A 15,346-nucleotide genomic window follows, 5' to 3' on the forward strand; every position below is an offset into this window, starting at 1 on the left:
TATAAATTTACTCTGACATTCTGGCATCGTTGACAGGCAATGTGACTTGAGGGAATTGCTTTCGCTAATATTAATACTTCAATTAGGGGATCTCTAGACAGAGCTCTAAACAACCTGCAACTCAACGCTCATGTGTCCACCACCTCGCATTACAACCGTTTCAACTCTAAACCTCCCTCGATTCAAATTGTTTGGATATAACTTATAATTCGTTAGGGAGTAACATGGTGAGCGACATCGCTAAAGTGAGAATTCTGGTGATACGGCAGCGTCTTTGGAAATTAGTTTGGCTTAAGAGAGATTTCGAGCTTGTGGATTCGTCTTGTCAGTAACAATGTTGATTTTGATTAGAAAAACAAATTCGAGGTAGTTAGAGCAAGGCAAGAAAGCAAAAGGAGAGAAATAACACAATATATTTCTATTCTAAGCTCGTCCGACACAATAAAGCGATATCTACACGTGACTCTTGATTAAGCTCTGAAATACCTACTAGAGGGAGGAGTACAAGGATAGCTGGTAGCTGGTAGCTTCCCATTTCACATCGTCTTCATTTTTCTTTCTCTCGCTATAAAGTCGATATTGAAGATTCAGTATGAAGCCTTCGAATTCCTCGCTCAGAAAACTCAATCCTTACGTGTGTAAAGCATGCACGAGACGCATAAGAAGTTTCGCCACGACGGCTTCTGCTCCGGGTGCGACTTCGATTGCGAATGGGAAACAACGTCCGGTTGTGTATGATGTGGTGTGTGTAGGAGGGGGACCGGCGGGATTGAGTCTGGTTGCTGCTTTGCGTAGGTTTGGGTTCTTTTGTCTACTTTCTGGGGGTGAGTGTGCGATTGGAGAATGATGAGGATTAATGGAGATTACAGGCGCAAACCCCCTCACTCGTAATCTGCGGCTCGCGCTCATCGAACCGCAATCGTTATCGAAATCGCTTAATTGGAAAATGAGAGAGGGGGAGTATTCGAATCGGTGTAGTAGTTTGACGCCGAAGAGTGTGAGGTTTCTGAAGGAGATAGGGGTGTGGGAGGAGGTGGAGGGGAGGAGGGTACAGGGGTATGGGGGGATGCAAGTTTGGGATGGGGTGAGTGGGGGGAGAATTGGGTTTGATGTTGAGGGAGGGGACAGGGGAGAGGAGGTGCTGGAGGGAGAGGGAAAGGTGGTGGCGTATATGAATGAGAATGCGAATTTGGTGAGGGGGACTATTGAGGAGGATAGAGGGGTTAGGAGGGGTAGATATTTTGGAGGGGAAAGTTGCGGATATTGAGTTGGGACAGCAGACAGACGAGGGGGATTTCTCTGGCTGGCCTATCGTGACGGTGGAAGGACAGGAGAAAGGTCTCGCGGCGAGATTACTAGTCGGCGCCGATGGACAAAACTCCCCGGTGAGGAGATTCGCCGGCATAGATAGTCGAGGATGGGATTATGGTCGTGTGGGTGTAGTAGCGACTTTGGAATTGGAAGCTCGGCATGAAGTGGGCAAGATTGCATATCAAAGATTCCTACCTACAGGACCAGTCGCCATGTTACCTCTCCCAGGAAACCACGCAACGTTAGTTTGGAGCACGACTCCGGAAAACGCAGCTGTTCTGAAAGGATTGAGCGTGAAAGATTTTATCGCGATGGTGAATGCGGCGTTCAGATTAAGCACGGTAGATTTGAAATACATGCACACTCAGTCGTCGGGTCAAGCAGAAGAAGTATCGTGGCGTCTCCAACACACACCTACTTCCGGCACTGTTCCTGCCCCCGTCACCGGCGTCCAGGAAAACAGCATCGCTTCCTTTGCTCTCAAAATGCGCCACGCAGATACTTATATTGGGGAACGCATTGCACTGGTCGGAGACGCGGCACATACTATTCATCCGTTAGCGGGCCAGGGACTTAATCAAGGACAAGGAGATGTCGAGAGTCTGGTCAAGGGAATCGGGTATGCGGTGGATCATGGGATGGATATTGGGGTGCGCATGAGTTTGGAATCGTACAATTCGGAGAGGTATATGCAGAATCATGTGCTATTGGGGGTGGTGGATAAATTGCACAAGTTGTATAGTGTGGAGAGTGGACCGGTGGTTTGGGGAAGGACTTTGGGTCTAAGAGCTGTGGATGCGATGGGACCGTTGAAGAAATTCTTGATGAGTCAGGCTGCGGGGACGGGGACAAAGATCTTGTAGGATTATTACAGTGTCACAGAGAGTGTGAATAATGGATGTAGCTCGAGGGTTATAAATGACGTCTATACGTACGTACATGGTGGATGGGCGTATGATTGTATGAGTAATGAGAAGAAAGAAAAATCATGATAATACAACCACTTTCAGAAATTCTATTCATGAAACTCATGAACCTGTAATAAAATATGGAATGACGTGCCCAAAAAAAACCACAGCCACTCAAACGCCTTGCTGTAATGCCAGAGATCAAAGTAATCCTTTCCCAACCTTTGCAGTTATGCATTCTTGATCCATTCATGTCTTGCTTCATTCTTCATGTCCAAAAATTCGTCCATGCATTCGATTCCCTTGCCTTGCCTCACACTCGAGGAACACTCTTCTTCCCTAGCCCATTCCCTTCTGCCTCACTTCCTCTCCCTCAATTCCCCCATGCGCTCCATAGTTTTCTCTCTCCCTTTAAAACCTCTCAAACCCCATCATCATGGTAATAAAAATCGATATCCCTCGGTCTCTTGCGATTGTACTTCACAAACTCGTAGTCGCCCTCGGGACGCTCATTCTTTGTGTTTCCGGTCAACATGGATTGTAAAGACATGCAGATCGACTCGACGTTTTGGACGGGCGACCAGCCTTGGGTGCCGAGCAGATCGAGACAGATTATGCCGTTGGAATAGATGTGTGGGTGCATGGGGATAGGGCGGGTTGGGGTGGAGAGCGCCAGGAAGGTTACTTCGGGGGGTTCTGGGGAGGGGTTAGCTGGGGGTTCTGGGAGGAGGGGTGGAGGGGTGGAGGGGATGGGAGGGGATGGGATGAAGGATTGAAGAGGGGAGAGGGAGAGAGACGTACCGATAGGGTAATTAGGTGTGAAAACTAATTTTATTCTGTAGGTTTCTCCTTGGTAAAGAGGATTCGAATCTAAAACGCAAATGTCGACAAGCCATTCTTTGAAATCTTCGGCGGATACGAGAGTTATTCCTGGTGGGAGACTTTGGTGGATCTTTAGGTAGAATTAGGGTTAGAGATATAATTTTGAGGAGAGAATAAGAAGAGAAAAGAAGGAGTAATAGGTTATGGGGTTTGGGTTATGGGATGTAGGAGATGGAAGATAAAGAGGGGTTTGTATATACCTTAGTAAGTTCCTTTCCCAGACGTTTACTTGCTATTCCCATGGTTGTCATGTTGTGAAGTTATATACCTAGGTAGGTATAGCTATCGATTGTATGTATGTATGTATGTAATACTCTTTCTTGTGCGATGTGATGTGTAAAGTCAAAATCGAATTGAAATAGATTTAGATTACTTGGTAAATGATAGGGTCACACGGGTATCTTTTGCGAAAAGCATAAAACTTGGGGTTTTCAACTAGAGATGGCAATATGAATGAGTGAATGAATAAGTGAATGAATTGTCGAGAATTGTTGATCTTGTTACTCTCTATGATTAGAGTGTACGAATAATAAAGTGTGCGAGGAGAGTAGCGAGTAGAGTATACTCGAGTCCAAAAAATAGTTGAGAGGTTTCGTGAGATATGATATGATATGAGGTTCGAAATGGGAACCTGCATAAGATAAGACGTAGGGACTAGGTAGGTGGGTAGGTAGGTAGGTAGGTAGGTAGGTAAAGAGTCAGGGAGGTAGTCAGGTAGCTAAGGCAGCTAGGTGACCAGCTTGAGAGGGGCTGATGAGAAACAAACTGGTTGGGCTAGACTTTTGGCTTGGAGAAGTGGTTATCGATGATCCATGGTTAACGGATCATGGTTAACTGTGTATGTATATATATATGTATGTATGTATACAGTAGATAGATATATACACTGAATGAATATAAATATACCTAGTACAGATAAGATAAATATGAAGCAATTCATAACAACCTTGAAAGTTCAATTCATCCTCGATTTTACCCGCTTCCTACCTACAGAGTACTTATTACTACCTTATATACGGAGCATCCATGCTTCATTTATTACTACAAAGTACATGTATATTCTATATTCCTGGCACTCCAATACGAAATACGATACCTGCTACCGGTAAAGAACTGGGTCCACCATACGTGAATACATCTGAGCCACACTAATAAACTCGGAATGAAACCCTTTGGGGCTTGGGCTGACCACTGCCACTGATCACTGATCACTGCCCCGCCGTTCATGATTCTGGTGCTGCGTAATGGATGAGTGGTGGACGTAGAGCATGGTAGGTACTATACTATATGCTATATACTATGTGCTATGTACTATACTATGTGCTATATACTATATACTATATATTATGTTCTATCTACTATTTTCTATGTAATATATCCTATCTACTATATCCTATTTACTATGTCCTATTTACTATGTCCTATCTACTATGTCCTCTCTATTCTGTCCTATGTAACATGTCCTATCTACTATGTCCCATGTACTCTGTATGCCCCCCAGGTGGTATCAATATACCGGTATGAACTGCGGCTGAAGAAAAGAAGAGGTCCACGGTACCTGCGCTGGGTTAATTTCTGTTATATTGATATTTCCTTTCATATTATTATCTTTGGTCTTCTTTTATTACCTTGACATAGGTAATTGGTGTATTTCTTACTCGATATCAAATCACTCATACAAATATAATAAACTAATAAGACATTCCATATTCCATATTCCATTCTACTCAGTCAATAAATTCCCACTCAAAAACGTTTCAACTCATCCTTTCTTTGAACCCTTTAAGATCTCTTGCCAGCCTGTTCCCAACCCCCACTAAGACATCTCCGCAATAACATCTGAACATCTGAACATCTGAACTTCTTACTTGAGAAGAGTTTCTCTCCAACTTTCTCTCCAAACTCGTCATATTTTAACTTTGCGCATACCGTGATTACATATTGAGAATCAGTCAAGGCGACATTCAAGGAAGGTTCAAATCATTGAGCTCGCAATAGCTATCCAAGAAAGCAGGCACGATGAGTTGTGAGTTTGATTTGCCCTTGACTTTCCCAGCGAGCTTGATGAGGAGGAGGGGAGTATATCCAACAACGAACATCGGTATCAGCAGATGAAAATAAGTATTTTCTATGTACCTAAAAACCCTCCTCGATACTATTCTCCCTTTTAAAGTCTTCTCCTTTTTCTTCGCCCTATCCTCCTATTATCAGTGGTTGAAAATGACACGCACTAACTATCGTCGTTCGGAATCTCCAGTCTCTGGTATGCTCAACAAGCTGCATGGTCAGCCAGAAAGTTATGATAAAAAGTAAGTTTATGATGGTGCATCTGCGCAACGACTCTTGCTAATTATACACCAGAGCCAAATACAAGTTCGGTCGAACCCTCGGTGCTGGTACCTATGGAATCGTCAGAGAGGCAGATGGTCCCACAGGAAAGGTCGCAGTGAAGATTATCCTCAAGAAAAATGTCAAGGGAAATGAACAAATGGTCTATGACGAGCTTCAAATGCTGCAGAAAATGAAGCATAAGCATATCGTCAAGTTTGTGGATTGGTTCGAGTCTAGAGTAAGGAAGAGATCGCTACTGGTTCGAGGGAAACGACTAATGCGTCGCAGGACAAATACTATATTGTTACACAGTTGGCGATTGGTGGAGAGTTGTTTGATCGAATTTGCGAACAAGGAAGATTTACAGAAAAAGATGCTTCGCAAACTATCCGTCAAGTCCTCGAGGCTGTAGACTACCTTCATGACAATAATGTTGTTCACAGAGGTAGGAATGTCAACATGGCTTTTTGACTTTTAGCTAACAACAATTAGATCTCAAACCTGAGAACTTACTCTACCTCACTCACGACCCTCACTCCGACCTCGTACTCGCAGATTTCGGTATCGCCAAAATGCTCGACACAAAAGATGAAGTTCTTACAACCATGGCTGGATCATTTGGTTATGCCGCTCCTGAAGTTATGTTGAAGAAGGGTCATGGAAAACCTGTAGATATGTGGTCTATGGGTGTCATTACCTACACACTCCTCTGTGGTTACTCTCCGTTCCGAAGCGAGAATCTTCAAGATCTTATCGAAGAGTGCAGCAATGCTAGAGTCATTTTCCATGAAAGATACTGGAAGGATGTTAGTGATGACGCAAAGGATTTCATTGGTCATCTTTTACAACCACGTGCAGATGATAGATCTACAAGCAAGGTATGTTTTACAGGAACTAGGTTTCGTCAAATTTGGAGTCACTAAAACTTTCACAGGAAGCACTCGCGCATCCATGGTTGAGCGGAGAGAATGCCACCGATCACAATTTGCTTCCAGAAATCAAAGCTTACATGGCCAAAGCCCGTCTTCGTCGTGGTATCGAAATGGTCAAGCTCACCAATCGTATCGAAATGCTCAAAATGCAAGAAGACGACAACGAAGAATCAGACCTTCCCGGCAATGCTGCAGCCGCCGCTAGCGATGCTATTCCTGGTAGCCCAGAAAGAAGAAATACTGGTTCATCTTCAGCTTCAGGATCTACGTCGCCTGGAGAAAAGAGGAGTTTGAGCAAAATAGCCAAGGGTGCCATCTTTAGAGAAGTGGTATTGGCGAAGGTTAGAGAAGTCAAGGCAGAAGAGGCGGCAGCTCAAATCGAGAGACAGGCAACTGAGGCGGCGAAGAAGAAGTCGTCGACTCAATAAATCAGGTTCTATTGGTCTCTGCGTTTCTCGTGGTGATTGTTGGATGAGATGGGCGACAAAATTATGTTGCCCGGGTTGTATGGGGATTCTTCCGAGCTTGGCCCGGGTAATATCAACAGGCACCTTTTGATGGATAACTTTGTGAATATCGGGTATGGGCTATAGGGTATCGATGATTCTACTTCTTTTTTGCGCGTATGGTTTTTAAATTCCTGATATGGAATGATTGGGTTGGTTGAAAGGCATGGATGGATGGATTATTATAGGGTTAGTCGGATGGACTTGGTCTTGAGTACGAGTACCTAGCTACCTCTACCTATTTATGCAGATGGCGAATGGAATTTCGATTGTGAAATCAATTTTTGTGAAGAGTACATGTTTTGATGTGAGTTAAGTTGTTTGAAGCCATCCCGCCAGATGGGCTTGGTATTCAAATCTCTGATGTCTTTCTGGAAATGCGCCGCTCATGTCAGTTTTCCTGTTAGTGCGGATTTTGACGGTGATTCTCTTTTTGAGCTTGAGATTGGAGATGTGATGGTTTAATCTAATATTGGGAGGGGGAGAGTGGGGCAAATAAACGGTACGCTATCCGAGGTGAACTCGGATAGGTACAGTTAGCCTGTTAGCAGCGGGGTCTTAGTAGATCTTGTATGTTTCCTCGAGAGATCTAGAGAGTGTACAAAGAGGGTTGGATTCTTTGCTTGGCGATTCATGGGTATATGTAAAGAAGAGAAGAGAAGAGAAGAGAAGAGAAGGTAGTCAAAATATTTTTTATTTATGTTTGCCGACTCGGGAGTGAAGGTTGAGGTGGGATTTAGCTTTTGTGTGGAATTGGGAGCGATGGATGGGGATGGATGGGGTAGGAGTGAGGTGATGTGGTGGGATGTTTTGTAATGTTATGCTTTGTGGATGAAGGGGAGAGAGAGTCGTTATCACTACTGCTGAATGGTGGGTGATAATGGGGGTGGGGAGTTGGTGGTGGTGTTGGCGGTGGTGATGGCTATGTGCCTACTGCCTGGTAGGTAAAGGTAGATAGATGATTGTAACCGGGGGAGGGATTGCGGAGGTCTTCCCGCATGGTTTTTGAGCGCAAGTTTGCGCTTTAGGGGGGGGGGCTTAGAGGTGGGTGAGGGCTATCTATATAGATTTGCGAGGAGAATGTGGAGGGGTGGAGGGGCGGGGGAGAGAATACGAAAAAAAGTCTGATATCAATTCAGAGATTAGATATCTAGTGAAGTGAAGTAAAGTGAAGTAAAGTGAAGATTGTCGATCCGAAACGGATCATGTGTCGGTAGGTAACTCTTGACTTTATAAAAGGTCTCTCCGAGATTCTTTCTCTAGTGTACGATCGGGGGAAAGGGAGAATTTGTGGAGGTTTGTTGCTTTGCTGATGAGATGGAAATTATTGGGCCTTTTTCACTCGCCTTGATTTCGTTTCTTTCTTCTTCTTTTTTCTTCCATCTTCGCATCTCGTCGTTGGTAATAACTATTCATCTCTTGTCGTTTCTTCCTTGAATACCTAAGGATCGTGCTTATTGTGATGTTATATATATGGGGTTGAGTTTCTCAAGATATTAATTCTGTAATGATCCGAGTTCGTATATAGTACACATAAATACACCTGCTAGTCTGTGGTGGATCTTCGATGGTATATACATTTCTTCTCTCATATCGAGTCGATGAACTCGGGTTTGTCTGCTCTCGGATGTTTGCTTGGGATAGTTAGTATTCACGGTTTGTACGTATGTATGTGTATAAATGTCATTCCGAACATTCACTATCCTTCCTTCCTTGACATATCTCAATCTTTTTTCACTGTCAAGTATGAATGGTCTTCTCGCGTAGTACTAAAGTAAAAGTACGATCTATACCTACATACATCCCCTTTCATCAAAGAAATCTGCGATTCACTCTCCTTAGAAACAGATTTGCTGCATAGGGAACATTTCCCTTTTCCTATCCTGTTGTGGTGCAAACATCACTATTCATTTTTTTGCTCTCATATTTTACTCGAGAATTCAGATGGACGGATGGATGGATGGATTTGTTTATAACTAGTTCAAGGTTACTCTATCATTCATGTCCGCTTAGTGTTCGGAATGGTGATCTGAGATTCGGAGTACTGAATGGAATATTAGAATAGATTTATATTCACTCTTTTGATCTTTCTGAAACTGAAACTCGGCTCAGTGGGTATTTTCAAATCTTTGTGTGTATATATACTACATCTTGATCAACTGTTTTCGGGAATATCAACGGTGAGAGCTGTATTGGTGTTGAAATAGGTTGGAGAGTTGGGGGGTTGTGGTTCTTGAGGTTCGAGGCTTGTGTATTTGGGGGAGGGGAGGAGTTGACAATTGGAACGTGTAAATGATGGGTTTTGAAGTCGATAGGAGAAGGTTTCTTATTAAGTTTTCTTCGATTTTAAGGCGAGTGTTGTTGTCGTGTATCTAGATTTGCAATCGTTTACTGTCGGATTGAGATATATCTTCTCACTCTCGAAATAAGCTGGATCTTCCGTACCGTATGACTATCTTTTTATTGTATATACTAGGGCCTTCATCATCTCTCTGCGACCAGACGGTGATGGTGCATAGCGCAATCTGTTAAATTGTTACCGCACCTTACCATGCGGTTCGCTGAATGTGTCATATAGTATAAAATTGAACAGACACGCGGTAGGAGTAGTTTTTGTATCCTGCAAGTTTGAAGAACCACGATGCATAGAAACATAAAATAGTACGCGGCTGTACATACGAGCGAAAGATCTACTCACTTTCTTCTACCAGATACATGGATATCAGCAAAGACAGATTGTACATCTATACAAAGGTCATCTGGAATTGTAATCATCGCTCCAGGCAGGAATAAACTTCGATGGAAAGGTCTTTGAGGATCAAGTCCCTGTAGGAGTAAAATTTAGGGTTTGGTTCTCCTTTTGATATGTTGTACTATCCATTATATATACAGAATTACTTCTTATAAACGGCCTGAGCCTGAGAATAATCCTGTACGATTTCGTTATCATTCATATCATCTGTTTACTTGACATACTTCCGTTGTCGCAACGTGATAGATAGATAGGTGTAGAAGAAAACATTGAGGATGGCTTTGATCTCGTTGTCGAATTCTTCACATACACACCATATATCTTACACGAAGTATTACACAAAGTAGTCGGTGATGCGCAGAATGTTGGGATATGTTGGCTAGGTAACATCTTGAGACTGCTGGCAAGCCACTTGCTTAATGTCGCTGGCTTTCCAAACAGGTTCCGAACTCACATTAATACCAAGATCTCGAGTCTTTCATTCGATTTCGATATGCCTGAACCGCAAAGGCAATATCGCATGAGGTTAGATATATATCTCAAAAACCGCCGGATCATTAGAAGATCAAGTCCTTCAAATGCACAACTACTATTAAATCGAATTTACTCAAGTATCGACAACAGTAGGATCTACATCGTGCCTCCGACGATCAGAGAGATTCAAGTCTTGGTATAAACATATATAGTATACATTTCCTAGAATATCAATATAGCTAACTTGATTTTAAGAGGATCGTACTCCCAGATCGAGAATTGGTAATGACGTAGGTGAATGAACTTCACTCGAATCTTAGATACAGAGAGCGAAATATGAAAAGCGGGAAGAATAGATTTAATCTTAATTTATATCTTCTTTGAATAAAAGAACTCGTATGAGAGACTATATATAATACATCGTTCCCCTTCACCTCGTAGCGAAGCTAAACAAATATATATATATATCTATAACCTTATATATAGAAAAAATCTTCTAGTCTCGTACTCAAATACAAGCAAGCCCTATATAGAATATTATACTGATTAATAGCCAATAAACAATATACATATACACTTCACGCTTCAAAAATACAACCCTACCTATTTATCTATCTACAGATTTTCACCTAAACCTACAAAAACGCCCTCAAACAAACTCACCCATCTCACGAACCAAAAAAATCGCAAAAAAATCAATGAAGGGAATTGAGCCCAACGCGGGGGTCGAACCCGCAACCTTGTGATGGACCAGAAGATCTTTCAAATCATAAGAGTCACACGCTCTACCGATTGAGCTAGCCGGGCAGGCTTTTCTTGTTGTTGAAGTATCAATTGTTAGATTGATTTCTATTCAATGTTAGATGCTGGTAGTTTGAGTGGTGGATATTGAATGAGGGGTAACGTTAAGCGGGTAAGAATTTTATTTATTTGTGGTGGGGTTCTTGAGGATGTGAGTGATTGGTGGGTGGTGAAGGATTTTCGGTGGTGCAGATGCTGGATTGGTGAGCCGTACGTAGAATGCAAGGCTACTTGGGTGATTGGGCTGAGCCGAGTGAGCCGAATTGATTGGATTGGCAATGGCTATTTAAAGATCGGAAGTATATGTAGATTCTTATATTCTTGGTATCAATGATGGTGGTGAAAGGTAGTCTGGTCTATATGCTTGGAAATAGAGGTCGTATAAGGTTTGAAAAAAAAACATTGAATGGGTATCTATATATCTTACAGTGTGCACAAGCTGAATGCTATGGTATACTCCTTTCTTCATCTTTCTCTATTCATCTTGTCTCATCCCGTCAATAACTCCAATCCATGTACAACAGCCAAATTGCCAGCCCGATTTATCTCCAACCCTCGAAAGCAATACGGTTGACCCATCATGAAACACAAGGAATACACATACATACTCAGCTTGAGCTGTTATACAATTCTGGAAGCTCTGCAAGCTTAAGTAAAGTTGTAACCAAAATCCGAGCTACATCGTAGCAGCTAAAAGTTGAGATCGTTATCATCATCGTCACTGTTGCTAACGACCAACTTGTCCTCCGGCTTAAGTGTTACAACATCCTTGATTTCCTCATTGACCAAATCTCCCATCTCAGAGCTATCTGTCAATATTGTCCTGGCTTCCTCGTCGGAGACATTCATATCTTCCTTAATCAGCAAAACTGTAACTTCAGGCACGACAACTGAGTCAACAAATGCAGCCGTGCTTCTTGCTGCGATAAGACGGTCGAGAGGTGCTCTGTACTTTAACAATGGCGTAAACTCGTGCATGATATTTTCGGAAATTAGTCGTAGACCTCGAGAACCATAATAGCCAGGTATAAGATTCGTGGAACTCTTCATCAAATTTCGATCTTTTCCAGCTTTGACCTTTTCATCGAACACTTCTCTGTAATGACAAGTTGCGCCTCCTATTATCTTCTCGATAAATGCATGATGATTGGAAATTCTAGAATCCAGAGTTTCCCAATCGATATCAGGGTACCCTTTAGATTTCCAATTTGATCGCGCGCTTTTTCGTTGATGAGATAAACAAAATTTCTCTTGCTTCCTAGTGTTCATCTTTCCGAGAGCCTTCAAATCTTCAGTAGCTACAGGTTCATTACACATTGGACAACGAGATCCAGTGTAATCGTCGATCTCCGAGCTATCTTCCCTCTCGAGATCTTCCATGTCGATAATGGCATCCGGATTTAGTTTCTTAGCCAGTTCCTCCGCTCCATCCAAGATATCATCATCATCATCATCGTATCGTTGAAATAGTCTAGGTTGCGCTGATGGGGTTGTGGATTTCGAATTCTTCAATTTGCCGAACAAATCTAAGTCCGAAAAATCGTCATCACTGAATTCCGGGCGCACAAAGCCTCTGACGGGACTTTTGGTTTTCGTTGGGCTGTCGACTGTATAGTCTTGAAGCTTTTGCTTTCCATTATCGCTGACCATACTTGAAGATCTACTTTTGTAGTGTATGAAATGGTCCACGGGCGCTGGGTTCTTCTTCTTCCCATACATGTAGGGTTTGTTTGGTTTGTTCTTTGGTTTGGTGTCCTTGAACAACGCCAGCTTATTGGCACCAGCTATTTTATTATTAGTTAAAGTACATGAATGTTTTGTTAAACGTACGTCTTGAGGTTCTGGTCTGATCCGGATGCTCCTTTGTGTATGATTTAAGCTTCTTATTGCTGCTCTGCATGTTTCCGAACATATTCACAACTGGATCATGTTCCAAGTCGTTCTCATTCTTTCTCTTGTTGCCATGAGTTGATTTTAACTCGGATGACCGCTGCCTTGAGTCCTTTGGAGTGGGGAAAGAAGACGTGGTTGAGGTTTGGCTCGACCTTTGATTTCTTGATCCAAAAACGGTCTTCGTCATATCTGCGCTTATTCTTGAGGGCGATTCGTCCTCAGAAGAGTCGATGATACAATTTCCATCATCGTCGGAATCATCTGGAGGTCGATCAACATCCTCGTTCACAACTTCAATTGACTTCATCATAGAGGACTTCGATGACCCGGGTTCATTCTCCTTATTTGACCCCTTGTTTCTTCGCTTGCATGATGCTTCATTTTGAGCGCCGCCAACGTCGCTAGAATTTCGAGCATTCTTGACATTATTGGGATGGGTTGTCGTTGCTGCTTTTGTTGGCATTGCGGGTTGTTCTTCCTTCTTTGGTCGATTGGGTGATTGCAAGAGGTTATGAGGATAATCCTTGGTCAATCCAGCACGTCGTGGTTGTGTTTTCCCTCTATCGTTAAGATCCAATTTTGTATGTTCCATCTTGAAGATCGCGTCGCGGTATGATGAGTAAAGTAAGGCAAGGAAAGATTGGTGAATTGAGATGGGCGCTTGGATTTAGTGGAAACTTTCACTATCTAGATACCAAATGAGAAAACAAGAGTTGTGACTTCATTGCTTTCTCAATATATAAGATATTGTGCATTTATCAGAAATCTTTTGGAGGTTTGTACGGTGACAAGTCTCTACCTTTCTTTACATGTACAGCTGAATTGATACGCTCGAGATACGGTATCACGAGAGTATGAGAGCTTCAATATATAAATGGTCCAAGCTTCATATCCCTGTTAATGCGGGATTCACCAATTAGGCCCGCGATTCCGTGTGCTACGCATCTACCAGGTATCATCTCACATCCAAATGCTTTGAACAGTATCTACCTAGTCCTTGCCCAGAGGCATTCGGTCCAAAATATCGATCATGGCCGCTCTCAACAGAAAATATGCGGCATTACCAGATTTGGTATGTTTTCGGTGGATATATAAAAGCTTCAACATTTGACAAACATCCTCTAGGATTCAGCACCGGATATTTATGAAACCCCTGAGTTGACAGAGGATAATTCAACTGCGCCTGTAGGTCACCTCAATACAATCCTTCTCTTCAGCCTTCTAACACCCTTTAGACTGGCAGGCCTCGTTCCCAATCAACATCTTCTTCCTATCAAGATTTTGATGAAGACGACGACGAAGTGGGAGGTATTTCCCGTGCGCGATTACAGCCTGATGAAGCCCGTTCACATTTCTCTCCAGCACAAGTAGATGCACGCGATGTAGACTTCTCAGATAGAGTCACGGCAAAAAGAAAATCATACAAAGCTTCTTCCAGGCGACATAGGAAGAGGCAAGATGGCACAGAAGAATATGGCGACTTCAGTGATGATGACGATGGAGAAAGCTTGGAACGAAAACTCGCAAGATTACGACGTGAAATCGAGGAAGTTAAGGAGGAATTTGGAAAGAGAAACCAAGAGAAGAAGGACTTGGGTGAAGAAGTAGAGTCCAACGATGGAGATGATGTTGCCTCCTTAAGTAAATTATTGGATGGAATATCTATCACTCAAGGAGATCAAGTCACAAGTGCTGGAGCAAGATTGGCGAGGGATTTAGGAACTGGAATCAAAGCAAACGGACCATCACAAATCTCACAAGGAACCGGAGAACCTGCTACATACACTGTTACATATGCACCTATATACCAACAAAGTCATGCTTTGGCGAAAGCAGCAGATTTCGATGGACGATTGGCACTTCTAGAAAAAGTTCTTGGACTTAATTCGACAATGGACTCTACTAGTAGCTCAACAGCCGTTTTACCGACTCTTGATATTCTCGAAAGACAAGTCTCAATCCTTACCGAATCTACGCCATCATCCCTTGACAGCATAAGCCGAAGAGTTCGAACATTGACACAAGAAGCCGAAAAACTAGAGGAGTCTCGAAAATCGGCCAGAGCTGCAAAAGATGCTTTGAGATCAGCTGGAGGAGAAACTGCCCCTGAGGATGGAGAAGACTCAGAACAGATTTCAAAAATCAATGCGCTTTATGGAACTTTGCCTACTATCGAGAATCTTGCACCTCTCTTGCCATCTTTACTGGACAGGTTGCGATCATTACGAGCTATTCACGCAGATGCTGCTACAGCTAGTGAGAACTTGGATAGAGTGGGGCAAAGACAAGTCGAAATGTCAACTGATATCAAGAAATGGCAGGAAGGATTAGAGAAAGTTGAGGAAGCAATCAAACAAGGAGAAACGGTCATTGGAGGGAATATGAAAGTTGTAGAAGGCTGGGTCAAAGATCTTGAAGATAAGATGTCAAGATTATAATTAGAAGTGTCAGCCTTGTAATTGCTAGTTCCCGTCAACCTAAGCACAAGCCAGGTTGTTAAGATACCCAATCAAAAGAATGAACCGATTCCTACCTCCATATACCCCGGATCTAGCC

The 15,346-nt window shown here is 42.8% G+C and overlaps 5 protein-coding genes across 5 annotated transcripts; 3 read left to right on the forward strand and 2 right to left on the reverse strand.

Moving 5' to 3' along the window:
• Positions 1–592: 592 nt before the first annotated feature.
• On the forward strand, positions 593–2,174 carry EAF01_007910 (uncharacterized protein; the record flags this gene model as incomplete). The annotated part of the gene is made up of 3 exons (XM_038916166.1): positions 593–791; positions 870–1,222; positions 1,281–2,174. The coding sequence occupies 3 exons, from the start codon at positions 593–595 to the stop codon at positions 2,172–2,174; spliced, it is 1,446 nt and encodes a 481-aa protein (XP_038768637.1).
• Positions 2,175–2,236: 62 nt separating this feature from the next.
• On the reverse strand, positions 2,237–4,056 carry EAF01_007911 (uncharacterized protein). The gene is made up of 3 exons (XM_038916167.1): positions 3,302–4,056; positions 3,021–3,171; positions 2,237–2,915 (listed from the first exon to the last, which is right to left on the reverse strand). Exons 1-3 carry the CDS (start codon positions 3,350–3,352, stop codon positions 2,641–2,643), a joined length of 477 nt encoding a protein of 158 aa, XP_038768638.1. The 5' UTR covers positions 3,353–4,056; the 3' UTR covers positions 2,237–2,640.
• Positions 4,057–5,120: 1,064 nt separating this feature from the next.
• EAF01_007912 (uncharacterized protein) lies at positions 5,121–6,792 on the forward strand (the record flags this gene model as incomplete). Its single annotated transcript, XM_038916168.1, has 6 exons — positions 5,121–5,127; positions 5,359–5,410; positions 5,463–5,670; positions 5,721–5,877; positions 5,925–6,310; positions 6,367–6,792. 6 exons carry the CDS (start codon positions 5,121–5,123, stop codon positions 6,790–6,792), a joined length of 1,236 nt encoding a protein of 411 aa, XP_038768639.1.
• Positions 6,793–11,294: 4,502 nt separating this feature from the next.
• EAF01_007913 (uncharacterized protein) lies at positions 11,295–13,583 on the reverse strand. Its single transcript, XM_038916169.1, has 2 exons — positions 12,728–13,583; positions 11,295–12,681 (listed from the first exon to the last, which is right to left on the reverse strand). The coding sequence occupies exons 1-2, from the start codon at positions 13,380–13,382 to the stop codon at positions 11,588–11,590; spliced, it is 1,749 nt and encodes a 582-aa protein (XP_038768640.1). The 5' UTR covers positions 13,383–13,583; the 3' UTR covers positions 11,295–11,587.
• Positions 13,584–13,820: 237 nt separating this feature from the next.
• Positions 13,821–15,228, forward strand: EAF01_007914 (uncharacterized protein; the record flags this gene model as incomplete). Its single annotated transcript, XM_038916170.1, has 3 exons — positions 13,821–13,862; positions 13,916–13,975; positions 14,026–15,228. The coding sequence occupies 3 exons, from the start codon at positions 13,821–13,823 to the stop codon at positions 15,226–15,228; spliced, it is 1,305 nt and encodes a 434-aa protein (XP_038768641.1).
• Between the last annotated feature and the right edge of the window lie 118 nt (positions 15,229–15,346).

The sequence above is a fragment of the Botrytis porri genome (genome assembly GCF_014898465.1).
Source record: "Botrytis porri strain MUCL 3234 chromosome Unknown BPOR_010, whole genome shotgun sequence".
NCBI lineage: Eukaryota > Fungi > Ascomycota > Leotiomycetes > Helotiales > Sclerotiniaceae > Botrytis > Botrytis porri.

Coding starts and splice junctions, on each gene's coding strand:
- EAF01_007911 (XM_038916167.1), bottom strand. CDS start 3,352: ATGACAACCATGGGAATAGCAAGTAAACGTCTGGGAAAGGAACTTACT. Junction 3,172..3,301: donor TGGGAAAGGAACTTACTAAG/GTATATACAAAC, acceptor TTCTACCTAAAG/ATCCACCAAAGTCTCCCACC. Junction 2,916..3,020: donor CACACCTAATTACCCTATCG/GTACGTCTCTCT, acceptor ACCCCTCCCCAG/AACCCCCCGAAGTAACCTTC.
- EAF01_007913 (XM_038916169.1), bottom strand. CDS start 13,382: ATGGAACATACAAAATTGGATCTTAACGATAGAGGGAAAACACAACCA. Junction 12,682..12,727: donor TCAGACCAGAACCTCAAGAC/GTACGTTTAACA, acceptor ATAATAAAATAG/CTGGTGCCAATAAGCTGGCG.